Source organism: Centroberyx gerrardi, chromosome 13 (assembly GCF_048128805.1).
Source record: "Centroberyx gerrardi isolate f3 chromosome 13, fCenGer3.hap1.cur.20231027, whole genome shotgun sequence".
Classification (NCBI taxonomy): Eukaryota; Metazoa; Chordata; class Actinopteri; order Beryciformes; family Berycidae; genus Centroberyx; species Centroberyx gerrardi.
Window position 1 is genome coordinate 14,612,759 of NC_136009.1, and position 27,605 is coordinate 14,640,363.

General features: G+C 43.8%; 1 protein-coding gene across 1 annotated transcript; it reads right to left on the minus strand.

Annotated features, from left to right (window-relative positions):
- Window positions 1–418: 418 nt before the first annotated feature.
- On the minus strand, window positions 419–27,351 carry yeats2 (YEATS domain containing 2). The gene is made up of 30 exons (XM_078287864.1): window positions 27,217–27,351; window positions 26,608–26,713; window positions 26,363–26,460; window positions 26,087–26,179; window positions 25,754–25,987; window positions 25,508–25,626; window positions 23,059–23,220; window positions 21,258–21,369; window positions 20,580–20,624; window positions 20,327–20,495; window positions 19,258–19,500; window positions 17,923–18,090; window positions 16,644–16,735; window positions 15,688–15,873; window positions 15,306–15,537; window positions 14,916–15,077; window positions 13,522–13,649; window positions 12,598–12,744; window positions 11,204–11,392; window positions 8,019–8,391; window positions 7,754–7,888; window positions 6,722–6,871; window positions 6,329–6,485; window positions 5,789–5,865; window positions 5,585–5,664; window positions 4,414–4,618; window positions 3,496–3,731; window positions 3,040–3,114; window positions 2,816–2,889; window positions 419–2,097 (listed from the first exon to the last, which is right to left on the minus strand). The coding sequence occupies exons 2-30, from the start codon at window positions 26,705–26,707 to the stop codon at window positions 1,989–1,991; spliced, it is 4,350 nt and encodes a 1,449-aa protein (XP_078143990.1). The 5' UTR covers window positions 26,708–26,713; window positions 27,217–27,351; the 3' UTR covers window positions 419–1,988.
- Between the last annotated feature and the right edge of the window lie 254 nt (window positions 27,352–27,605).

A 27,605-nucleotide genomic window follows, 5' to 3' on the forward strand; every position in this document is an offset into this window, starting at 1 on the left:
GCACTTGAGTTTTTTCTCAGCAGTCACTATTTTTTTATAATCTTGTCTAATTTTGGACATTATGACTAGTCATTTACAGGATTGAAAGAGATGAAAGAGATGTACTGATTGGATTAAACCATTATTCCTGAGATCAAGTAATGTGAAAATAGGAGGTGGCTGAACAAACTGTCAGGTATCATAAGCCTTTCTTTTAGTTTTGAGTTGAAACCAACTTGATCAGTGTGACTGGGATGATAACATGGAATACTTAAGTTCTTATATAATGTGCTTTAACTCTGTTTGGGGCATCACAGGTGCCAAATTCTGTGTGTGCATCACTGTCCTCCTTAGCTAATAAGAGCATCGCTATCAGTCCTGTCCAGTTTATTCTCCACAATTTATCCTGGTTGTTGACAAAAACCACAGAACCACTCAGTAATTTAAGCAGGCTTTTGCTTTTTTTTTTTATTACAAGAATATTGATTATATTTTTGGTGTGCACTGAAAAATGAAAATACAATGTTCAGGTATTGTCTACACTAATTTGGTCGAACAGGCATCACAACCACCCAGCCAGAACACTTACACTCACCCAATCCACACATTAACATAATGCAAAGCTTAACAGACTGAATTTCCAACACGACGACATCCTCTTCGGTCTTTAGTTATTTGTATCAGTTGACAAAACACACATCAGCATTCACACACAATCCAGTCCAATTAACTACCCTAATGAGCACATCCAGTACCCACACAAATTCATACACACACGCTACTGTTAGGGCATTACTGTTTGCAGGTATTGATATTATATATAAAAATAAAACAGGAATTGAAACACCATCTATTTCATGTTGGTCATATACACTGTACATTACATGATAGATACATTATGGTGGTAAAACAGAACACTAAAAAGTACATGAACTGGCTATCAAACCTGGTCCGTAAAGGAGAGTAGACAATTATACCGACAGACTTCTTGGACTCACAATGATAGTGTGACACTTCCAGTGGCTTATTACAGTTAGCCAAGAGTTTTCTCAATAGATATGATTAAGATCTCACTGTCATAATCTAAACAACATATAAATCAGGTCTGCAACTTACAATGAGAAACAGAAACAGAACAGTTATCCTTCTGAACCTGCCTTAAGATTACAGTGGCTGGTTGTGGGTTCAAATTTCAAGAGGCACAATTACCTCATGATGACAGATCATTAGTTGCCATGGCAATGACACTTATGTAAGAATACCTCTGTTTACTTTGATAAAAGTACTCAAAACATGAAGAATTGCGAATAATTCTTCACATGGCTAACTGGGAAATACTGCTGCATGACACGCCTCCCGGGTCAAGTCGAGTGAACTCAATTAATAGAGGATTTTAATATTGAGATGTCCCAGACGGTTTCCATTTCATAACTCAAATCTGTAATTCAATTCCTCTGGTGAACTGAGCGACTGAGTGTAATATTGTTCCCAGTCCAGGGGAGGAGACAGCAGGATTAAGACTGGTGGAGGGGACAGTTGTCTGCTGTTATAGTTTCAGCCCTGCAAGTCACTCAGCCTACATTTCCCCACTGGCTGGCTGTCTGGCAGTAAACACTTCATCACCAAAATAATCTTGTTATGAGGTAAGCGAGAGCACAACTGCCTCGCGAAATCAAATAACACAAGCCCCACTATGCCGCTTTTCTAGATATATTAAGACTAAAATGTCACAATATTCTCAGAGCATTTGAAACATTTGTTAGTTCACTGCTGCGTGGCAAGCTGAGCCCTTCTATGATCAAGTCAAATGAATACAGTACATTAGTAAATGTCAGATGTTACACAACCACTTAAGCAACAGGACTAAATCCAGGTGTTAAGATTCACACGGTTCGGTTGAGTTCAAAGTGCAGAGTCCTACTCCTCCTCTGTTGTCATGGCCAGAGGATCAGACAGTCCTCACCACTCTGTATGTGTCAGTTACCAGTCAGTGTCAGTCTTGTTATGCGTCAGTTGTCTTTAGCCAGGTAGCCCATGTGTGTGTTGGTGAGGAAGTCACAGGTGGGGATGCTGCTGACCGCCTGGTGGACATTCATGGCTGTGATCTCTCTCGGAGCCCTGGAAACATCATATAACAGCATCAGGAGTTTGAGCACAACTCAGACTGGCTGGAACATCGCTTTTCAGGCTCTGACCCTTTATCATTACACGGCTTTGTTGAATACTCAATTCTGATTGGCCAATGAATGCATTCTTTGGTCTGTTATATCTGACTGACCGACTGTTGTTTCACTCCGCAGACAAGGAGTCCGGTAGATATTACTGATGTCTGATCAAATTGTCTAGCTTCACCTGGAGCCATCACTCCTTGTTTACTGGAGACAAACACTCGGCTAACCAGATAATAAACATGGAAGATTTTAATGTATAGGCGTTGGGGTTGATATTTTGCGATAACTGACTCGCTATACATTATCCTTCACAAACCTTTAAACATTTGTTTTCTAAACAGCTATTACCAAACACAGACATGACTTTTTTTTCACAGCTAAATAATATTCTATTGTTCTGAAATACAATTTATTCTGCTGTCAAATTATTTCACCGTAGTTAATTGATTTTTGTTGTGAAAAAGTTCAAAACAATCTTCCTGAACACCAAATTGGTATTATAACCCCAGTCCAACGAACAAACACGCCAAATCTCCAAATAGTTTGGGCCAGCCCTAGATATGACAGTTTAAAAAAAAATGTAAGAAATGGAGTACTAAGCAGATTATATGTTGGAAGAAAACAACAAAACAAACAAAACGAAAAACAGAGGGTGTATCTCTGACCTGTTTTGAGGGGATTTGGCATAGGCCCCAGCCAGAGCTTCTCTCAGGATGTCACTGGTGAACTGTTCTGTAGCCTGCAGTGTACACACACACACACACTATTAGTCATATAGAAACCCAGTCTCTAGTACAGTACAAGAGGAAACATGCAATACTGTACATGTGTACATGTCAAGGGCATGCTGAGATAATGATGAGCTTCCCTGGCCTGCATAGTGACCCACCTTGAGAATCATGGCTTCGACCACTGGAGCAAATACATTCTTCTCCACCTCCACCGGCTGGAAGGCTACCCCAATCTGAGAGGGAGAGGGAGAGGGAGAGGGAGAGGAAGAGGAAGAGGAAGAGAGAGAGAGAGAGAGAGAGAGAGAGAGAGAGAGAGAGAGAGAGAGAGAGAGAGAGAGAGAGAGAGAGAGAGAGAGAGATATTATGAATGGATAAAGGGGTGCAGCTTCTGCTAGTTGTTCTCAAAATTCTGTTATCAAAAGCGGCATTCTAGAAATGAGGATATTTTTGTTGGTACTCATCAACTCTCTCTGTATTTGCAAGATCTGTTCACCAAACAGAATAATCAAAATTCAAGAAGTCTTTCAGCAAAGGATTTCCCCCCAAAAAAGAACACATTTCCACTGGTAAAATCTGAAAAGCTCCACTTCCAAAAACCCAGAGTGGCTCCTGACCTGCTGAGCCGTTTCATGGACGAACTGGGCGGACGGGCAGGGACCCAGGAAGAACTTGGGCTCCGAGTCAGCTTCTTGTTCCTCCTCTTTGACCTTTAGCTTCTGGCAGGGGGGGGTCACAGTGATGATGTCCACTATTTCATTGTCTGTCTCCTCTGGTTCCGTCTTCAGCAGAGTTTGCATCTGCTCCAGCCGCAGCACCAGCTCCTCACAGCTACCCAGGGTTGACGGGCACTCTGTGGAGAGATTGACATGTACATTTAACACACCAGTGAACAAACAGCAGCATAGCAGCAAGGCAGCAACTGCTTCAGTATTTCACTCTGATCGTGGCTGCTTGATGTGCGAGTGTCTGTTTTAGGGAGATAAAACTCAAAAGGAATGTAATGTCAAGCACCAAACCTTCATTGCTCTCTTTTTAAAAAATATTGCCTCATTTTACCAGCTCTGCAATTTGACAGGTAATTCAGTAAAATCTGTGCATGAGAGAGAGGCAGAGTGAGAGAAGAGACAGAGGGGGAGAGAACATGAACAGCACAGAGTAATGTGTTGTTTGGGCTCAGGCAAGTGTGCGACTCCCTGAGCTAAGCAGCTTCGTCTCTCACCCTTCAGAGACAAAAGACAGAATTAATTAGGACTGCCTGTGAATACCGGCTAAACAAAACACCAAGGCTGCACACTAGCCGCCCTCACACACATTACAGGACAGCAAACACATTACTGGACGAACTGGCAACTGCAGAAACACTACACCCACACTTCACACACCCTGGAACATAGAAGGGAAAATATTGATCCACTTTGAACTGCTGAGAACAGAAAGGGCAGGCTGTGAAATCACAAAAACAACTAGCCAAACTAAATGATCCCCCTGTAAAAGCTGTGCGCCCAAACACACACATACGTTCCAAAACTCACCAGGCTCATTGTCTATTTGTGTGAGGATGTCCTCAATGGACTCCTCATCATTCTTGCGTTGGGGCTCTGGGTCAGGCGGGGTGTAGCCCCTCTGACGGCACCACTGGACCACCTCTCTGGTCTTTGGGGGAGTGAGAGCCTGCAGGCGGGGCGAGTGGTCCAACACGTCCTGGACGACCCGCTTCACTGCCACCGCTCGCTGGAGCTACACACACACACAGAAATGACAACATATATTGTGTAAAAATGTACATTAGGCCTAAAAGCCCAAACATCCTCAGATTAACCATGGACAGTCATGTTGTGACTGCACAGCTTTTGTGTGTCTCTCTCTACAGTCCAGTATAAGCTACCTAGCTTCCCTTGTCCTCATGCTCTATTATAATGTGCTTTGAGTCCCCTGTCCCCCAAGTAAATTAGCAACCTGTAGATATAAATATCCTTGTCTGTGCTTGTCTGAGAGCCTGTTACAGTAAGAGAGAAAGAGAGGCCAGGCAGCGAAGACACAGGCTGGACTACAAGGGCCATTGATTAACCCATTAGGAAGAGATGAGAAGGGACAACCAGGCAGATACACATCTGACCAGATAGAGGGGCAAGACAAGACATGAGGCAAGCAGAAAGCTTGCTGAGTCAGGAGTCCAGTGCTGAGCACACAGACACATTACACAGGACAGCAGAGCTCTAAACAATGCAAATTATCACTGACAATAATGGCACCCTCACCCTGGAACCTGGATAATAACAAGAGGCACAAGTATTGTCACTCTGAGATGTTGTTGGGTTTGAATTAAACCTTTATCAGGGGAATTTGCTTTGCTATTGTGGCTGTTGTGCACCCACACAGAGCAGTGAAAACACGATTCCACAGATTCCCGACCTTGTGTTCTGATATTGTAAGCAAAGCAAAGAACAGAAGCATCACTCATATTTGAAACAGTGGTGAATTCATCAAACTATTTGATTTGTTCTGAAATGGTAAGACATTCTGATCATTTAGTGGCTATTTTTCCCTAGAAACATATTTTCATTGCTAATGTGCAGAATCTCATCAGTAGTCTGATTGCACATGGGTCTGAGGCTGCATGCTGTTGCGAGGCACAGAGAATGTACAACATCAAATTTGAATTTCCATTATCAAGCACGCATACACAAAACAATAAAAAGTCACCTCCGATGCCCTGCGCTTGCCAATATTCCAGGAATAATACTGCTCTGTAGAGGAGGCACAGAACGGATGGGAATCTTCGGCTAAACAAATTTACAAACAAAAAAAGGATTAGATGGCTGGTCTGTTAGCATTCAGTCTTTATGTGTATTTATGTGGCAGTGGCTTTAGGCATGTCAACTGGAAAGGAAGGGGGACCTCACTTACTCTTCTCTGGCACAATCAGAGGGAACTTCTTCACCACAGCAGTCAGCAGCTGCATCATGGTCTCTATGTGCTCAGTGCTGAAGAGAAGAAAGTGTCAGACACAGAACCAGCAAACATTCTGCAAAATGGTCACCAGGAGGGGAAACTGTTGCCATAACCTTCTATTAATTACATGGTAGCCATCTGACAGCTTTAATAAAATGCAGCTTTAGTAATCCCCGCGGAGCAATTATTCCAACATGTGAAAGCGGAGATGTAAACACTGAAAGTGGTAAAAAAATATAGAGGAATGCCGTTGCACTCTGATGACTCTGTGTTAGTGCAGGTGCAGGGAATTAACGTTCTGATGAAGCAACAACTCAAAGATAAATTCTGCACACTGCCAAAAAATAGCTGCACTGTTTCTGCACTTGCACCTTTAACTTTGACATTATGCCAGTTTGTGATAAATTTGGCTAGATTTTTGTTCTATTTTTTGGCAGTGTGCACAATTTGCTACTTATTTTTAACAGCGAAAGCGATGCCTTGACTCGTTCTTACTTGATGAGGTCGTGCGTGGAGTTATCTGCCCCCTGCTCCAGCTTGACGGTGGTAGTTGTTGTGACAACAGAAGAGGAGACAGAAGAGGAGACGGGAGCAGTCACCGGGGGCGACGGGACAGCAGTGACAGGTGTGCCAGCACCTGGCTCTGTCTTCACTGTGGCAGAGAGCGACAACGGAAACCAGAAAGCAAGTGTGAGAGAATGATTCATTTCATACACACTATCAGTCTAAGGTGGGGAGAGAAGAGGTGATGGATGAGAAGGTGCGGGGATGGAAGGTGACAGGGAAGAGGATGGGGATTGGGAATAAGAGAAAGAGGGAGGGAATGAGAGGAGAGAGGATGTGAGGAGGAGAGGGGATGTGAGGAGGGGGAGGGGGGTCTCCTCTCACCTTGTGCCAGAGGCAGGGCAAGGGAGGGGGAGGCCTGGCTGGCAGGACTGGGGGAGGCTCCAGCTCCAGCTGCTCCTGGGGTGGTGGTGGAGGTGGAGGAGGAGGAGGAAGAGGAGGAAGGAGTACTGGAGACTGGGCCTTTTGACACTACTACACACAAGAAAACAAACAGGATGGATCAATAGCCTATATGGTAAAGTAGGCTTAATAGTTGGATGAAAAATGAGGGGGGAGGAAGAGGCTATATACTACAGAGAGAGCAGGAAAATATAAGATACACTCCACAGTATGTGTATCTCTATCTCAAATCAAGTCACCCTCTATAGTAATTTCTATTGGCAGAATAAGCCCAGTTCCATAGCACAAACTCAATAAAGCTGTTGCAGAGCTACTCTCCTCTTGTACTCTCCTTTATGCAGATGTCCATTACTGATAGACTGAACGTGGGCTGGCCCTCCAGAATTGTGAGAAGAAATTCTGTTGCAAATTTCCAATGCAGAAAAGACAGGCTTGGAGCTGAGGCAGGCCAGAGGGCTGAAACGTCTGTGCATGTCTTTTCTGCACTGAAAATGAGTAAAAAAAAATTGAAATGAAGGAAGCCTGAATGTGGTTCTTTTGAGTGTGGACCATTTTTTCTTCTGACAACTATGTTTCACTGGTTTCACACACCAAAGTAGTTTTCCTACTATAAAAATTGGGAGACTGTTGTATTTTTTTCACATTCACAACATTTGGTCCTCCAGATTGACAGTAAAATCTCTGGTTCTATTCATAGTATTCTGTTACATCACCACACAGCCATCTTGGTAGGAAAATAACAGGTAGTTGTAATAAATTAACAGGTGATTACAATCAAATGACAAACCAATGAGCTGTGTGTATTGTAAAGTGCCATATTGATAGGAAATGCATGTGACATCATGGGAATACTATGAATTGTTTTTGTTCTTCAGAAACTCGCAAAAATAGTTCATAAGGACAGTGATAATGAGGCTGATTGCTGTGCTGGCTGAACAAATATTTCACTCTTACCTTTCCCAACAGGCATGAGTATGGTCTGCACCCCACCAGACCCAGTGCCCACCCCTAGCTGCTTGAGCTGGTTGGCAGGGATGGTCAAGACTGTCTGCTGGGAGCTGGAACCTCCAGAGTGGATCTTCAGCATGCCTGCACAAAACACAACACATCCTGGGTGGAGAGAGCTTTGGGGCTGGGCCTAGATTTTTACTGTATCTTGGATCCACAATCAAACCAGGAGAAAAGCCCAGGGGGACACGTGAGGTTTCTCTGTGCCTACCTGAGAGAGTAGTGCCCGTCTTCCCTCCTCCTGCTGCCATCCCGCTGACTAGCGAGGCTGCTGTGACCAATGACGTGCTCGCGCTCTTGGGCACGCCCACCACAGTCCCCACCCCCGCCCCCTTGGACATGCTGATGACCGGCATGTTGGTGATGCTCTTGGCAACTGTTACCACGGCGCCAGTTGAACCTGCAGAAGTCTTCGTCATGGTGCCGGAGTTGCCGGCACCCTTGACCAAGGTGGCCACAGCGCTCTTTGCCAGGCTGCTGCCGGCGGCAGCGCTGGCGTTCTTGGCTGCATTGATGACTGCTGCTTGGTTGGCTGCCACCAGGACCGGGTGGTGCTGGGAAGCAGGCTTCACAGCATCAGCAGCCTGCATGGAAAACACACACAGCTGTCAGCTTTTTTTTCAGCCAGATGTAATCTTGATATCCTGACATGATTAGTACTACTTTTAGCATAGAGGGAGCTCTAGTCTCCAGGTGTCTTTCCTGCCTAAGTAGTCAGTATAAAGAAGACCCATTGTCATGTCTGCGCTCTCTCATAGTGCATGTCAGCCAACTACGCAAAGACTAAAAAAATACTTGTGAAGTCCTGGGTCCTCACTGGAGTTTGGATAAAATGTTACACCAAGGCACCAGCCTTTATGCTGTAAAGCCATACCTGCTGACATAGACTTCTGAAAATAAGGGAGATTCTCCAGCACAATAAGTCCCTGCCCGCAAGACACACACACAAAACTAAACTAAAATAAATATTCAGCATAGAAGCAGTTGGATTCTCAATGTGGGCTGGTTTATAGATGATATATCATTAATTGCATTTGATAAAATGAATATGGAGAGATCCCTGATCCTAAAATGATCAGTAATGATCAGTAGTTCCCTCGTATTTCAGGTAGTCAAATACTTAATATACATACAATACATAAATATTTCAAGGCCAACTTCCTCTTGTACGTAGATCACATCTGGTTATTCTGCTTTTCACATATTTTGGCACCCCACATAATTCCTAGTTAGAACGAGTGGAGAAAGGCAGAAGAAATGTGCAGTGTGATCAAAGAGCATATTAGATGCATGAGTCACCAGTACAGGTGTGAAGACTAATTAATTATAATGAGAATTGCTCTGAAATACAGGAGACGAACAGAGGAAAAAACATCCCAGGAGCACACCAGGTTAACAGACTAAAAATATGGAAGAAGTCCTGGAAAATAGGAGTGTGGACAGGTATGGTAGCCAGGATGGCACATACACACAAACATTTTATTTTGTGTTGTCTTAAAGGGTAATTCTGGCCCTGGTGAATGTTAAGCCCATTTCCCAGAGTGCCCTTTCTCCCTTATGACAGTCCTGTGTGTGTGTGTGTGGGGGGGGGGGGGTTTAGGTAACCTGTAGCTAGCGAGATTTTGTAGATGTCCTCCCTTTTACTTACAGATTTGTGCGTCAACATGTCAAAGAATAAAACTTGCTTATTTAGCACCTTGATCTAATTCATTTCATAGGAACTACTTTTAGGCAGAAAAACTCTTCCTCATCTGAGAGGCTTGAAATGAGGCGGGATGTCAAATCATGGAGGATATTAACGATTGCTGAGAAGTGCTGTCTAGTGTAAGCAGAGAGAGTTTTGGGCTGAAATTAGCTCAGATAGTCATGTTGACATCTGGAGGGGTTATTTTTTATTTTCACGTTTTCAGAATCCGACATCCAATGATACAGCTATGCTGCTAGAGCGTTTTGCTTACTTGCTTGTTCCAATGTTAACAATCTCGCCTAACATCATAGACACACCTACTGTTGCACCGTTACTGTTTTCTGAATGTGCGCAATAATTTAAAAAAATGTTCAACTGTATGTGGATAAGAACAACTTTTCACTTTTGTAATGCTTTATTAGGCGAGACCTAGTAAAAACAAAAATGGGTGCACACATCTCCATCTCAGAAATTTGGTGTCCAGCTGAATTTAAGCGAATAGTGTACATCACATGATGATTGTTTCTCTGACAATACCATACAAAAATCCACAGGCAGTTTTAGAAGCTGGAAAAAGCACTCAACATTCACTGTGTCCTCTAAGAGTTGGTGTTAACTGTCCTGCGCTCCATTCTGTTCTTCACTCAATTCACATTTGTTCTCCAGCCTCATTCAATTCCCGGAGTGAGCTGTGCCGATCAGGTCACTGGGTTTAGGGAATTCTCCAAGACAAAAGAGTCAATTTCTCTCTGTCAGGGTCCTGGCATTACAATTAACAGTCCTGGACGAGCAGTTTCTGCCTTTCCAAACAGGAAAGCCAGGGCTGTGTTCCTCTGTTGCAAAAACTGTTTCTGTGTGTGTGTGTGTGTGTGTGTGTGTGTTTGTGTTTGTTACATACTGTACATATATTTGTTTTTGTGTCAGAGCCTCCAGTAAGTATAAAGTCCTTCTGTGCCTCTCCATTTCTCAAGTTAATGAGGCCTGGCCACCGACAGTAAAGCTTTAATCACCCCAACCCAGACCGCCGGTGATAGACTGCTTAAGGGTCCTCACACACCAGCTACGCTCCCTATGCTCCCTGACAACCACACCACTGGCCTAGCTACTGCACTCACTCTGCATCATGCCTGTTTCCCCTATATTCATACAGCAGCAGCCACCGCTGAACTGCTGGAAAATTGACCCCACTTGTAGAGAAATGTCAAGACAATGAAAAGTCATCAACCGGGATTATTCCTCATCCAAAAGCCACGTAATAGTTTGTTACACATAGGGTAATTATGTCCTGTATCATGACTTAAATGATGAAAAAGAATATGCTGGAAATAGATTTTGGAACAAACTCTGGCTCCAGCACAGAGAAGCGACAACAAACATATGGAAGAGACAGAGGACAACCAGAGCTAGAGGGCTGGGAGAAAACCTTACAGACTGATGTATATTCATATTGCACTCCCACGCAATGTGAATATGCAGGAAATGTTTGAATACGGATATAATCAAAAGTTGCCCAGCTGACTGCAGTTCAAACTTGAGGAATTTGAGCTAGTTATGAAATTTTGGGCACTTGAAAGCTTCACAGCCAGTATGCATTCAGGGAATACTTCAAGACCATTTTCATTTAATTGCTGTGTCATATGAAAAGGCTTTCAGAAGGAATAGCAGTCAAACAGAATAAAAGAGAGAACGATGAAGACTATCAAACTGGCCTGTTGCTGGCTGGTTGCCGTGGCAGCGCTGACAGAGCTTGGAGTGGAGCTAGCGGCGGTGATGACTCCGCCCGTCATCCTCAATGTGGTCGTCCCTGGCTTGGACAAGTGGCCTGCTGTCGCCGCGGTTACCGTCTTTACAGAGCCGTCAGACAACTTCACCTGCGCACCCTGGGAGCCACCCACCACCTGTCAATCACAGAAAGATCGCAAATTTGAATTCATGATCTAAAACTAAATAGCAAACATCCACTTTCAACAACATAAATAGGAACAACAATTTTTGTCTAAATGCAGCCTAGAGCAAAACTCTCCAGGAAGCCGGTGAGGTGGCAGTAAATTCACACCACAGTAAATCAATGCGAAATCCAAAGTGGTTTTCTGTCCACTACCCACACAGTGCAACCTTGTCCTAGAACAAACTTTGTTTTACATGTCCGCTAAAATGCCGAACAGAAATCCCTCTACAACCCATTTCATGACAACACACAATAACCTTAACTGGCTGCATTAAGCAGAACGTGGACGCGGTCTGTAAGAGCCACTCTGCAACTAGCCGCAGCATAGTCTCAGGAGTGAACAGTGGTGAGAAATTAAAATGGCCATTGTGCCGTTATATAAACTGAAACAGATTAAGCTGCATGAGTGGAAGTGTCAGCCTCCAGCCCAGCAGCACATGGGGGAGTTAGGCCTACACCAGCTGTTCCCTTGATGAGTCCTTCACTGTGCTAACCAGCCACTCACTCACATATGTACTGTACAGATGGAAAACTGATTACACTAAAAATGTATTGTTCCTGCTCATTCTTAACTGAGCATACTGCTAACATATTGTTCAACTCTCAAATACTACAGACTGTTTATCTGTCAAACTAAGTCAACTACTAAGACAATCATCTGAAACTACAGCAGGCTATATGTGACATATGTGTACAGTTTTAAATTGATTCAAACCATACTGGTTCGAGCTAAAAGTAAATCTGTCTGAACTCCACAACAATGTTGTTTTTTACTAGTGTAATGTTGTTGGAGACACTAGTAGAACTGACTCTCTTCTTGGGAGAAAAGTGGTTGAGACCAGAGAGAGCTCATCAAATTTACTGACAGAGAAGGAAGGAAGAAAAAGCTTTTTGGCAATCAGGTGAATTAGACAAAATTATTGCTCAAATCTCTGCCAAAACCATAATCATTAGCTCTAATCTGATAATCAGGGCATACTCAAACAACCCATCGCAGCCACAGACAGAACTGTACCATAGCCAACTCAAGGGTGGGAAATTAACTGCACCACACACACACACGCACAACGACAGTCAGTAACTACAGTGGCTTCCACTAGGACCAGACAGTGTAGAGGTCAAAGTGCTGACCTCCAGCTTCTTCCCCATACTGACCTGAGCCAGGATGGCCGCCTTCTGTCCGGCTGTCACCCGGATGGCCTGCTGGGTAACAGTTGCCGGAGATGATGCGGCGTGACTTGCTGAACTGGAACCCCCCTGCTTCCCTGAGCCCTGTGCTGGCTGGCCAACCAAAAACGTGCCCTAGGTAAAAATGGACAAGCAGAGAAAAAAACATCCAACTATATTACACTGACTCATTTAGGAATTTATTGGAATGGTTACGGTCTAAATCTGGCTAGGTGAAACACATAGCATTAACACATTAATAACAACATCATAACATAGTAACACAGTAACATAATAATAACTAACATGAATTAGTGTGAAACAATCTCTTCCAAAAAAAAAGCCCCAAAATAAATAAACTAAAATAAAAAATTAAGACTACAAAACAGGGTGTAGTTTTGATCTTTAGTTTAAATTTAGGTGGAAACCACAGCGAAACAGTTCAGGACTCCAGCTTCATTAAATGCTGTTGGCTAAATGCACAGACAGCATTGTTCCAAAGCTGACTGCTGGATCAATGCTACAGTAATGAATGTGTCTAATTAAGACCACGCCAAGCTCAACTGCTCCACTAGAATACAAAAAAACTGGGCTTCACAAAGGAAAGCAACCTCCTTTGTAGACAGTCTGTGCATAGAAGTCCTGTCATGGTATAAGGGGATAAAATCTAAAACCAGGTTTTGGTATTACATAAGGTGTGGTGACGAGTATTAGAAGGATAACGTGCAAAGCATCTAAGCCTCCTACAGATTTTGAAAAGAAGCCTTTACACCGCTCCAAACATGCCACAATGACAAAATACTCTAAAGAATGCGATGAAAAACCACAAAAACACAATAGAAAGAGAGAGAGAAAGAAAGTGTGTGTGCATCTGTGGGGTTTGTATTACAGTGTGTATGTGGTTCTACCTACCTGTGGGGTCTGTTTCAGGATATAGGACGTGTAGGAGAGGTTGGAAGGCAGACTGCTCGAGGAGGAAGAGGAGGAGGTGGTCTGGGAGCCTCCGGCGCCTGCAGATGAGCTGCTCTGGGACTGCTGACCTAAATTACACACAACACACAAGTCTCAAACCTCATAAACAAACCCATTATTCTTGATCCCAAATATCAGATCGTCTTTTATTCAATTCATTAATTTGAGTAATTTCAAATAAAAAAAATCATGTTCTATCCAGGACAATAGGATTTTGAGTAGAGCTATACAGTCCCAAGTGGCCCAAGTATTAGACATTGGTTTACTGGAGTGAAATTTGTATTTCTGATCACATGATACAGGACCTTGTGAACCCTCTTGGATCTCGATGCAACTTGACAGGATGTATGTTGTGTGAACAATTTTGCCCCAAAGTATATTGTAGAACAGATGACTATATGACTGACTCACTGTCCAGGGGTCCTGTACCAGCCAAAATCTTGTAACTCCCACCAGCATGCCTCAAGTTGTAAACAGTCACTTTAGCAGTGGGATGATAATGAACCAAGAGCAATAACATTCCTAATACGACCCTGTACCACTTGAGGCATGGAGGACAGTGTGAGGGCAAAAGGTTTTTTGGAAATTAACCCTGGATATCGAGTCAGCTATAAAGTACTTCACAAAATTGTCCAACTCAAAATTCCATGTAAGAGATACACAGGCTTGCAACCACTGTTCCTCGTTGCTGATGTGTCACTGTATTTGGCATATGTCGTCATGATTTGAGACTGTTCCCCTTGCCACATTAAATAGCCTAATTTTACCATTTTCTGACTGATGTACCTGCAATTTGGGCACTCGCTATTTGGCCTCTTTGGAACTCTTAGCTGCCTTCTGTTGCTTTGAAACATAAAAGCAGTGATTGTCAGACCTCTTTTACAGCTGATACATACTGTTAATTAGCATTTAGCTAATATGACTCATTTGAGCAACTGCCTTTGTAACTGTGATTTAGGTCCTTCAAAGTTGAAATTTCCAACCTTTTTCATGTGATGTTTCTATTCAAGTGGATCCAGATTTGCTCCTGGGCTCCAGCACTGGCTCCATTAGGTGTTGCAGTTTAAGAGTAGCTCTTATTTGTATATTTATATCATGATATGTATACAATTGTGCTGTAATAGCAATTGTAAATATTATTATTTGTTTGTTGTCTGCAGAGCAATACGGCCAAATCATGAATTTTCATTTTATTTAAATTTTTCTAGCTGTGGGGGAAATTACTCAGCTGTGGGGCAGCGACGAAGCTAAATGACAATCAAGGAAACACTGTGTCCCTATTCTTTTGCAACTGACCGTGTAAGGTACCGTCCATAGTATGCAACGTGCCCTACCTGCTGAGTTGGAGGCTCGGAGGATAGCCCCCTGTGGGATGAGGAGCAGCTTGCCCTTCCCTGATGGGTTCTTACTGTTGGTGGTCAGGTAGAGCTTGGTGCCTGGAGGCAGGTTGGCCAGGTTGGCCAAGTTGTTGGCTGGCAGCTGAAGAGTAGCCATCACTGAGGACACACACACACACAAGGAAAAACAAAAAACAACATTTTTATATTATTTTATACACTTTTTGAGCAATTTCCAAAACTTCAAGACCTGGAAAATGTCGAATTGATTTTCTATAGGTTTCCAAACTTCCTAGACCCACTTTGAGCCCTTTATGCAATATGTTTGTGGGTGTCACATGTACCTCTGCATCATGTTCAGGTGTGTGTGTGTGTGAGAAACCTAACCTCCACTCTTTCCACTTCCCGAACCACCAGCTGCCTTGGTGGCAGCCTGCTGACCAGCGATGCCACCTGCTCCACTGACGATGGCCTTAGCAACTCCCTGAGCCACCACTTGCTTCCCACCCATCACCTTGGAGCCAGAGGGGTTGCCCTTGGCGACCAGAATCTGTCCACTGCTGATAGCCACCTGTTTGACCGCAGACTGGAGCGTTGAGCCAACAGGGATGCCTAACATCTGGAAACGGGGACAATTCCAAATATAGTTTCCAAATGACAATAACTTTTGATAACAAAGACATTTGTATCAGTATTAATCAGTAAAGTGTTAGAGTGCTTCTGTGTGTGTGTGTGTGTGTGTGTGTGTGTGTGTGTGTGTGTATGGGACCTTGCTAGTTGTGGCCCCTGTGGCCCCTCCTGCCTGTTTCTGGGGTGACATGGAGATCACATGACCTCCCTTCACTGCGACAAACTGGTGCGCTGCTGTGGCGGCAGGTTGCTGCTGGGTGGTTACCGTGGAAACCATCTGCTGCTGCTGAGTAGAAACTTCCCCTGGCTCTTGCTTGATAATAACCTGCACAAGGCATGAGTGCACAGAGGGAGAGGAAGACTGTAACAGAAAGGCCCTGGTGCTTTGAAAGACAACAGGTTCTAGGTATTGCAACAGTTGATATTTGTTTATTTGGTGTATACTTTACAATCTAATAAAAATTACGTGAATCCCTGATAAGTATTTGGACTGCAAATTAAGATCCTTATTCTTCTCCAACAGGCAACAGAGAACAGGGCGGTGTGCTCAAAAGCGATTTTTAAAAATCAACATCATCATTTATTCATCAAGTAGGTGTTTTCATATTCCCCATCCACCGTAGTCTGAAGTACTAGAAGCCAGCAGGCTGCAATAGAGACAACCCTAGAACCTCAGCCAGTTTCACAGGGCACAGTGAGAATATCCCTGCAAAACAGACATTTTAACTGAAATCGTATTTTATTGCCTGTGGATGATGAGGTGGTGGGAGTGGGTGGATTTTACTGCAGGGTTTTGACACCCTGTGTGCCTCGTCTGTGAGAGGGTGATACAGAACCATACAATTCACTCTGCAATGCCCCCCCCCCCCCCGTCTTTGGAGTGATGTCCCATTTAAATAGCTTGCCAAGGCGCTCACATCTGCTGAAGATAGCACCCTGGCGTACTATTAATACCACACTGCCTTGTTAGAGATATAGACTCTACAGGGACAGGAGCGGACTATCTTCACACGGGGGGAACAGATCAGTAGAAGAATGTTTTCACCGATGGGAATCCACGCTGACCACGACACCGACAAGATCATACCAACTCACCTTCACCCCCGAGGAGAGGAAGCTGCCGGTGTGAACTTTGGGGGCAGGAGAGCGAGTGCCCTGGGCCGCAGAGTGTTTGGCGGAGGGGCTTCCTGCGGGGTAATTTACACACAAGCACACACGTCAGTAAGAGAAAATGATGATTGCACTGCTGATGGCTCACTGCTGTTCCTGCCGTCCTTTCCACAGATATCAAGGCTGTTGTGGTGCGAGAGGACAGATTTCTGTCAGGGTTACTCAGCGGGGGTGTGTAAGTGGGGTTTAGGCTGCACCGCACTAACTCGGCGAGATGTGCTAAAGCTGAATTCTTTACTTACTGCACCGAAATTTGTTTTAACCTAAGAGTGGTGAATCAGCGCCAACGCCCACATCAACCTCATCCAGCTTGATAAAACATCACTTAGTAACACTCCGACCCCACTGCTAGATCTGGCGGAGCCGCGCATTTGTGGAGGGCATGTGGAAGTGGCTGAGTGGGCGAGAGAGTGAGCGATCTAGGGGAGAGAACTCCTGATTGGAATGTGAATTGATGCTGCTGATGCGAGGAAGCGAAATACAACAGCTAGGGTGATGGGTGTTGACTCTGCTCCACTTGCCGACACACTGAGCAGTTGTTAGATTTTACAGTGAAATGCAAACTTTGAGGGCATCGCAAAATTCACACTGTTGTTGGCGGGTTTGCACACACACGCGCACACACACACACACACACACATACAACTTGTTGTGACTGTGTAGTCTCATCCAACTTTCACCATATCCTCTAATCTGGCCATGAAACACAGCAGCTCAGTCACCATGGTAACCTCTCATCCAGCAACGATGCTGCTGCCTCACCACACGTCATGATTTATGAGTGCAAAACAGGGACAAAGGAGAGAGAGAAAGACAGAGGGAGGGAGGGAGGGAGAGAGAGAGAGAGAGAGAGAGAGAGAGAGCGAGAGAACAGAAGGGAGAGAACAGAGGATGGGAGAGAGTAAAAAGAACTAGTGCCCAACATTGCTGGATAAGAAAAAAAATGAAAGGGGGGAAAAAAAAGAAGAAGTGGACAAGCATGAAAAGAGTACCACTAGGCAAAGAAGCAGCAGAGAAGAGAGAGAGTGAGAGAGGGAGACAGAGGGAGGCCGGGGGTGTTGTTCATCATCTGCACCGCTACAGAGGACATTCTAAGCAGCCATTTTCATATTCTATGTGGGCGGCTCAGACTCTGCTTCTCGATGCGCTGCAGGTCCACTTCCTATATCAAGCGCCACTCTGACACTGAGTAGGAGCTGTGTACCTGTGGAGGCGGCAGACGTGGTAGCCATGCCAATCACCTGGCCCGGCTTGTCGACGATGATGTAAGGGTTGTTGAGCACTGAGGAGGAGCCCTGCTTGCTGTGGACAGGGGTGGAGGTGGTGGGGGTGCGGGGCAGGGGGGAGTGGCTGGGGGTGGAGATGGGAGAGCCTGGGAGGAGAAAATACACGGAGTATTAGCCGAATAATTCTCCTTAAGAGTGTTAATGAGGACAAATGAACATAAATATGAAAAAAGCTCTCGTGGTGGAAGAACACGATGGGATTTGTTGAGATTTAGCCCAAATTAAGCCGTTAAGGCAGATTTAGAGTACTGTAATCTCAGTCTAGAGAATCTGTGACAATAGGTGTACAACTACATAAAATGTATGGTCACTGTATATCAAGATCAAACAGAAATATTTTTCCATATTTTTATGAACTTTTTGTGCAATATCCAAACTTTTCTAGAGCTCAAATTTTTTTTTCCTTCAGTTCCCAGACTTTTTACATCTGCTTAGGAACCCTTTATTTAATATGTTATGTGCTGTGTGTTTGTGTGTATGTATGTATGCGGTGGATCCTGATCTCTACTCCCCCACTTCACTAACCACCAGCCTTGGTCCCACCTTGCTGACCAGCGATGCCGCTTGCACCATCGCTTGTCAAGTATATATTCAATTGATTTGTCGGGATTCAGTTAAATTTGTGGTGATTTGGTCCAAAATAAGCTGTCCGCGCAAATTCAGAGGATTGGGCGAAGAAGAAGCATTTTTTAAATACACCTCAGAGGTGTTTTTGCAGAACCTCTTTCTACAAGATTTGCCTAGGGCTGCAAATTTGTGCCTTATCAGTTGAAGGAACACGTAAGAAATCTTGTTGAGTTTATCCTCCCTGAACAGCACAGTGCATTCCAGACTTATGCATATCAAATAAGTAGGCCAAGTGAAAAATGAACATCGACATCAGGGAACAAAATGTGCAAAATACAAGAGATGGAACAAAAGATTGAATATTAGAATTTCTCTGAAAAAATGTGATATCAAGTCAGTAAAGAGGCAGCAGTCATACAATATTTCCCAGTGGTTGTAGTATAATACCTGAATAAAAAAAATGAAATTCAAAGGTTTTTCAAGTTTGAAAGAGTGCAGTTATTTCAGAAAGACAGCGAGTGAAAGGGTGCTTCTTACTACAGCTTTATCTGACTTTGAATGACAAACCCCCCCCCCACTGTGAAGGACAGAAAGTGTGAGACACGTATATAAACACGATAATAAATAAATAAAAATTCAAAGAAGCACTGTGAAATGGCCAAATTTTGCCAGGTGGAGATGGTTACCTGAGACAATTTTACAGCTCATGGTGATTGGTTGGAACGATTTCCCAGGAGACTCAGCGGGGCTGGGTGGCTGTCCCTGAGGGCCAATCTTACAGCTCGCCGTGATTGGCTGGAAGGCGGAGTTGCCATGGGAGCCCAAAGTGATTTTGTCGCTGGCTTTGGGTCTGGTCGGGGTTCGTTCACCAGCTGTGAGGCCTGTGCCATGTCCCCCTGCAGACCTCCCCGTCTCGGCTTTGATGAGACCTGGAAGGGCACAGGAGAGTACGGATCATTAAGGCTCACTCTCAACCTCATCTAGAGTTAATTAGCGAGACTCATCCTGGCACACACAGATAGAGTGTGTGGGGCACGAGAGAGAGAGAAGATAAGAGTATTGTAGAACCAGGTAGATAAGATGAGAGAGAGGAGCGAGAGAGGAGAGAGAGAGAGAGAGAGAGAGAGAGAAAGAGAGAGAGAGAGAGAGAGAAAGAGAGAGAGATTTCCAGTTTCATCAATAATTCACTGGCCTGTAGAGAAAAGGATTACACAGGAGAGCAAAACCACGGAAATTTGGCCCACTCTGGATTAGAGGATGAAAATGAGTAATGGCCAGTGGGATCAAAGTGGCACGCTCAGTGCTAAACAAACTAGTTCTTGCACTACAGTTCACACAAATGTTACATTACTCCACCAGAAATGTGTTTAAATATTACCATGCAGTAAATTAACCCCTAAAGTTCAGAGCCAAAAAGTCCACTGCATTTTCACTTTTCAAATAACTGCTAGAAAACCGTTTCTTATCCATTATGTGGGGAGAATAGAGGATAAATAGGGGAGAAAAACAACTCCTCTCAAAGTGAAAGAATGGCAGACTTTCCCATAGTATCCTTTAATTATCGATATCCTGTAATTGGGGAAGCAGGGTGACCTAGTGGCTAGAGAGACTGTCACGAAACCAGAAGATCATAGGTTAATTCCCCACAACAGTCAATATCAATAAAAAGCCAGATGTCCTGTCTAAATTGCCCACAACATACATGCACTTTGTTCATGATCACGTTTGAACGGACAGACTTTTCTGTGGGTGTACCTTTATCTATGCTGGAATCATGCAGGGTGGGAGAGCTGGAGCGTCCGGGAGTCTGGGTCAGAGAGGCGGCGGACGTCGGGCTGGCTGCTCTGTGAGTCACCTTGGAGGAGGAGGCCTGAAAGAAGTAGTCTTCCCCTAGAGAGTTCCTGTGGAGCTCCACATCAACCACCTGGAACAAATATAGCTTGTCATCAGAGTAATGCTCTGAGAGCAAGTGAACGCAGGAGAGAGAAAGAGAACATGTTCAACTTACAGTTTCTGCTCCCAGTGTCTGCAGCCCAGTATACGTTCTGTCCAGCTGTAAAAAAAGAGAGAGGTAGAAATAAAGACTACGACTGAGTTTAGGCAACATAATAGAGGTAGAGGACCGGGTAAATCTGTTGTGAAGACCATTAAAAGTTATGAATTCAACCACTATGAAAGAATTATGATTTGAATTGTGAATGACAACATATTCTCAAAAGGATTTATTAATTTATGCGTCTTTTGTTATATATGTCAACCTAGTTGTACTTTGCCAAGTGCTTATAGCAATGCTGCCAATGCTCCTACACTGGAACAATTTTTATTTGCAGTTTCTTTACATCATTATGGTCTATTGTCATACATCATGCCTGCACTGTATGTAAGGGTCTGTCTGGTTTTTATCACCTAGTGTCTGAATCCTGCATTATGTAACTGTCTGGTAATGTGTCAGCACCAATTAACCAGATGAAATTCCTTGCGCACACATTGTACTTGGCAAATTTAAGAGATAATAAATTATTAATTAATTAATTAAATTTTTTGTTATTTATTTTTTGTTTCATTTGTAATTTACCAGTGCGGAGACAGAAGTCATCAAAGAGAAGGGGCGCAGTGAATATCTGACATGAATATCTGATGTCTCTCAAACTAAAGGTTGAGTTAACTGAGTCTGATGCGGCCTGACCTTTAGCTGGTGGATGATGTCGATGCGTTTGTTGCGGGCGTCTTTGAAGTGGATCTGGATTCTCACGGGAAACTCACCCCAGCCTCGCCGCGTCAAGTGGAAAGGAGGCTCACTGAGGACAGACACATGCAAAAAGACTTATGTAACATCATTAATATACGCATCAGAGAGAAAAAAAAATAACTGTTGAGGATGCATTACAATGATTTTGCAAAAAAAATGCTAATCTCCTACCCTGCTTTCTGACTCAGTTGGAGTTAATAATCTCCTAAAATCAATGACTTGAAGGTTCCTCTCTCATCTCCTCTCTCTTTGAAGCTTGGGGTTTTCATCCCCACAGAACAGAGACTGATCTGACTGCCTGCATTTATAAGGGCATGTGTATGTGCAAGTGTGTGTGTGTGTGTGAGAGAGCGTGTATGCGTCTTTGCAAGCATCAGAGGGAATATGTGTGTGACTCTACGAGCGGGGCATTTGTTTTTTTTCTGATGTGTATTTCTCCCATACATCTACACTCAGAATGTGTCAGTCAGCATACAGCATTGGGACTGTGTGGGGTTCAGCGGGAATGAAGACTTGAGTCAGTCGGTGGGAGCTTATGTGGGACTGCTACGGCAACGTGGGCGCCTTGTCAGCTAAAAACAGCCAGGAGGCTATGGCTCAGGATCAGGATTGCTGACTGATAAAAGAGATCATTCACTCAAAAGCCATGGGCAAACTTAAATCCTTTACCACTTTCAGAGGATAAGAACTAAAGTGAGGCATCGAAACCTCAGCACTTGAGGCCACCAAAGTTCAGTACGTTCTAGATAATAGATCTCTTCCTAGCCGTGCCATAAAGCAACCGCTCGATTATGACTCTGCATGCCGCGCCGATCTCCACGCCTCAGCGCACTGGGCTGAGACAAGCCCTCAGAGACGCAAGCTCTTCTGAGTGATTACACTGTGTGCATGAGCTGGGTGTGTCCACAGTATTAGTCATGTGTTGATGCTGACTCCTAGGCTGACTCATAATGGGCTAAATAACGTCATAGCACTCCACCTAAGCATGTGTGTGTCCAGTCTGCAGGGTGAACGGCTCTTTTTCAGTTTGCATAAAAGTTGACCATGGGTAAACATTCAGTTGGAGTATTCCTACTCAAAGGGACAAACATCAATCATAGCTGACCATCAACTTAAAGAACTTATGTATATCTTGTCAGGGGATGCAGGCTGGAGGTCTGGATCATGTTAATGTCCACAAGGGGGCGCTGTTAATCACAGTTTTTTTCCATTGCTGTGTGTTTACAACTGAGATCTGTGCTACACAATGTGAATCACACGCAACTGTTTGAGCTCCAGGCCCTTTCTGGACTCAATAGCTGATCTGAATGTTGTGTTGAAATCCAGACCGAATTGGAAATGTCACACGATGATGAGGACTGGCTCCTATGCATCCAGGTAGTGCTGTGTAATCCAAAATTGTTTCTTCACTCTTGTCAGCTTGGCAAGTGCTGCATGGAAAGGGGTGGGAGCAAACTACTGACCTAGAATAATACTGTAGGCCTAGAAGTAAATATTGTGTCCATAGGCAACGCAACATCACGAGGGCAAATCTGTTTAGAACAAGTTTCTTCCCGTTTCTCTAGCTTCTATTCGTGCCTGAGGCAACCACAAAAGAAAACAACACCCAAGCGATTGTTTCAATAACAAGAGAGAAGCCCTGCCTATATCGGTACACACGTGCATGAGCAACAAGTGCACACAGACACACGCTTTGCCTCTCTCTCACATGCGCAGACACACACAGAGTGGCACACACCTGACTTCCACCAGGTCATTGGGCTTATAGCTGGGATGCAAGAAGAACCAGACTTTCTTTACAAAATGGTCGATGCTGGGCTCCCTCCTGGAGCCTCGGACGTACAGCATCCACTTATGGGTAGACTGGTCATTCTCTTCCCGCTTGTCTGGAGGGATGTACCTGAGAAAGAGAGAAAGGGAGGAAAAAGAGGCAGAGGGGGGTAAAGAATTAGGTTTGAGTAAAGGTGAGGGATGATGGATGGGGGTGAGACAGTTTGACAGTTGAGAGAGAGGGTTTAGAGATGCACTGGGAGAGAAAGTAGGTCACAGGGTACACAAAGTGGGAGGGAGAGGCGGTGTGTGATGGACAGGTGGGCTGGCAACACTGTAAAGCAGCTGTAACCGTTTCTGAGAATTGTTTGCATTTCACTAAGAAAGGGCAGCAGGGAAAACTTCCTTGAAGGGGAAAGAGGGAGGGAAAAAAAAGATGAAAGACAGAGAGGCTGTCTGGGACACAGCCAAGAAAAATATATGATGTACACTGTGTATAGAAAGATTATCACATAGATAGAGCGCACATTAAACATTTCACACAAACATTTCAGCACACAGCTTCACAAAGAGCCTGTCACAGAGAATGAATTTCATTAGCCTAAATGATGAATTAGTTGACAGTCAAGTTGAACTCGTTGACATTTCATTCCATTTGTTTTTCATTAACTGTCTATAGTAACTGTCGTGCCAGGTCTAGGCCTTTGTATTGTGTATAGGTATGCATTATAGCGCAGGGAAAATAACAGTATGTCTCATTGAGCCCTCTAAGATATATACACTGCATGAGATCCATGGGTCTCGCCAATCAAGCTTCTTAGAATATGTGCTGATCTAAGATGTACTACATATCACACTGAAACAGATGGTCTGGGAGAGTTGTCAGTTATCGTGATCAACACTTGATAAATATAGGCCCAGGGGGAAAGCGATTAGTCAGGAAAATTTGCATTCAACGTTTTCAACCTGCATCAAGATTGGGCTTGCAGCTAACCTAAATTATAATGCCACTCTTAACTGAAGAGCGATGCAAAAACAAGACATTCTAAGAAACTCAGCAGAGAGGCTGGGCTTTCAAACACTGATAAACACAACAAAAATGTTGAGGAAAAGACAGGGCTGGTCTTGGGGCAAGGACAGAGAAAATGCCCATGAAAATAAATATGAGATAGCAAAAAATGCCCCCGATAACAAGAAGTTCTGTGTATTTCACCCTGTTCAAAGTTTTTCATTGAGTTGTCAAATATTAATGTGTGAATGTGATTACTTCTCCCCCATGAGCCACTGTAGGAGATTCATCTGAGTCTATGAATGAAGGAATCTTTCCAGTGCATTCTGGACTAGAGCTGCAACGATTAATCGATTAATCGATTAGTTGTCAACTATTAAATTAATCGCCAACTATTTTGATAATCGATTAATCGGTTTGAGTAATTTTTTAAGAAAAATAAGTCAAAACTCTCTGATTCCAGCTTCTTAAATGTGAATATTTTCTGGTTTCTTTACTCCTCTATGACAGTAAACTGAATATCTTTGGGTTGTGGACAAAACAAGACATTTGAGGACGTCATCTTGGGCTTTAGGAAACACTGATCGTCATTTTTCACCATTTTCTGACATTTTATAGACCAAACAACTAATCGATTAATCGAGAAAATAATCGACAGATTAATCGACAATGAAAATAATCGTTAGTTGCAGCCCTATTCTGGACCATCAAAATGGAGCGGTTTTATGATCAGAAGTAGAAGAAAATGCCAACCCCACATGAATCACTGTGTCAACAAAACAATGCAGCAACAACAACAACCAATATCGTAAAAAACTAAACAATTGAGGTATAGAGAGGTATAGAGATAGACTGACTGGAGAAAGAGAGGGGGAAACAACACTATCCTCTTCTGTAAGGCCTGCTGCCAGTGTGGGATGTGTGGTTTGTTTTGATTTATGCAATGCAAATGCAAATGTATTATTTGATAGTATAATCCCCTTAAAGGACCAAAATGCTCCTAAAAATCAGATGAAGGGGAGTTAAAATGCCCTCTGAAAAACAAAACAAAAACCCTTACCCTGTTTTGGGGGCACTGTAGGTCATTAATTTTGCACATTCTGTTTTTCTCTGGCATTCCTGAAGTCTCGCCTACTCCTAACTTTGGTACAGCTCTCACACCACACCACGAACCACCCAATAACTATCCTATTAAAACACAGCAGGTGAGGAGACAGTACGCACATTCAGCTTCTCTAGTAACCATATTTAGTAGAAGAAAAAAGAACAGGGAGGTAATGTAATCTGTGGGGAGTGCTGTGATCTGATGATCTTTCATATTATGGTTGCCTACTCTAAATACTGCCACTGAGTTAAGAGTATGATTGAGTCAGTATAAGGTGTTGGATTAGATAGTAAGGTTACGTACTTGGACACATTCCCCACTACAATCGTCTTCTTTGCGTACAGTCTGGAGGCCTCATCTCCAGTGGTGTGGTAGGTCACCCTCTGCTCCGCTCCTGCTGACGACGGAACACCAAACGTGTCCTACAACACATAATGGAGAATTAACGTGGCTTGATGAAGGATAAAAAGAAAGCAAGATCAATGTTAATGCCCATTTCCCATCCATCAAATGATTAATAACCCAGTCATCTCGGCCCACTGAACTCACCTTGCCTGTGTTGCGTCCAGGCCTGCGTTCCTGCCTGCTGCTGTCCTCTCTCCATACTCCCTCTCCATCCCTCTCAGCTCCCTCTCCTTGCTGTGAGAGGGACTCAGACTCTGAGGGGGCCAGAGACGGGGTTTCAGAGCCCTGGTTGAGCGGGGAAGAGGAACGGGAGGGGGATTCCAGGAACCGCCTGATGGCTGGATGATTCAGCACTGCAGGGTCGCTCTTAGACGCCTGCTGGGTAACACAGGAATGGTGGTTGTTGCGACCATAACATCTCACTTTCTTACTGCAGCCAACAACTGTTATGGTCTAAATATTCAAAAAGAAATGTACCTCTGGGAGCTTTGTCAGCCCAGCGTTGGCATAGTAATTGGCCACTATGCAGGCCCTTAGCTTGTCCATCATCCTCCTGGCTTCATTGAGTCGCTGCAGTAAACATGGAGAAATGATGAACAAAATGTACTACTTCACATTGTTACCAGGTGGCAACTAGAGAAGGATTCCTTTCAATAAGTAATTTGACATTTGACAGCAAAACAGTTCATTCCTGCATTACAATACAAATACAAAACAACACAATACAAAACATTTCAACTATCATCCAGTTACCTGGCTAATCACATCTATCTCGTGCTCTTTGTTCTTCATCTCCAAAGAGAATTGCTCTCTGATGATAGCTTCAATCTTCTGTACTGTTGCCTCCCGGGCTGTTGAAGTGAGCACACAGGAGAAACAGACAGAGATTAAGTACCAGAGAACATAGGTGCAAGTGAGTGTGGTTAGTTGGAGGGAATGTCACAACACTTTGCCAAACACCTGAAGCAGGTGTATTGGTTCTGTGTTCATGAACTTACCATTATGTTCAGCCACTTTGTTTCTCTTGCTCTCCTGGACCAGTGAAATGTCCTCATAGTCTGGATCATTATCCTCTATTTTCCTCTTGATTCCTGACATGACTGCCTACAAGGAAAAGTAGAACAGGAGAGAAGAAAATGTGAATGGCTAACACATCTATCACATCTATGCTCGAATGGGCAATTGTAAAGATACTTAGCATCGAGTTAGCCGGCTAGCAGAGGTGTCGCCTGGTACAGGCAATACCCGCAGCTAACGTTAGTATTAGCTAGCTAGCCAGCTAACATAATGCTAACATAATACACGTTAGCAGACGGACCCCTTCACTATAGCCCCGGGTAGCTATCTACCAGCTAGCATTGTTTTGTAGCATACTGTTGGACCATAATTTGAGCAAATGAAATTCATCAATAAAGCTAAAATGATTTACCTTAACATTACATCACAGTGTTACACTCTCACGGCCTATGTGTTTGAGAAAGCCGCCTGTACTCGTCCGTGCAGCCGGCAGCAGCTAACTGTAGCAAGCTAGCCTGCTTAGCTAACGTTAGCAAAGTTAGCACACTCATGCAGACACCGATACAACGTGTTTTGAAATGCAAACTTACTGGAACAAGCCCTGTGGACCAACGTTTCTCTGTGAGGCGTGTGCTTTAATTCAATGTCAGCATACCTGTGTGCTACATTAATCTTAAAGACTCATGTTTAGTGAATTGGTAAATCTCGAAGAAGACATGTCAGCTAAGTCGTGGAGATTGGCCTTGCACTTCGTGAAAATGGCCACCAGGGCCCACTATTCTACAGAGTAGATGCCTCAGGAGCACTGAACGATATGCAAACTGAAAAAAATGTTTTAATTACTGTAGAAGTCAGTCTGACTACACCTCATCATGTATGATGACCTTATAGGTCATTTGTTTATTTGTGCTCCTGCAAGCTAGTTCTCCACACACGTTTGATAGTTGTGTATAAGACATTGTATATTTGGGCTATCACA

Bases quoted from the DNA above. Each gene is read 5' to 3' on its own strand.
- yeats2 (XM_078287864.1), bottom strand. From the start codon at position 26,707: ATGTCAGGAATCAAGAGGAAAATAGAGGATAATGATCCAGACTATGAG. The intron at 20,496-20,579 runs GTAAGTTGAACA...TATTTGTTCCAG, and splicing joins AGACACTGGGAGCAGAAACT to GTGGTTGATGTGGAGCTCCA. The intron at 15,874-16,643 runs GTGAGTTGGTAT...TGCCTTGTGCAG, and splicing joins TCCTCTCCTCGGGGGTGAAG to GTTATTATCAAGCAAGAGCC.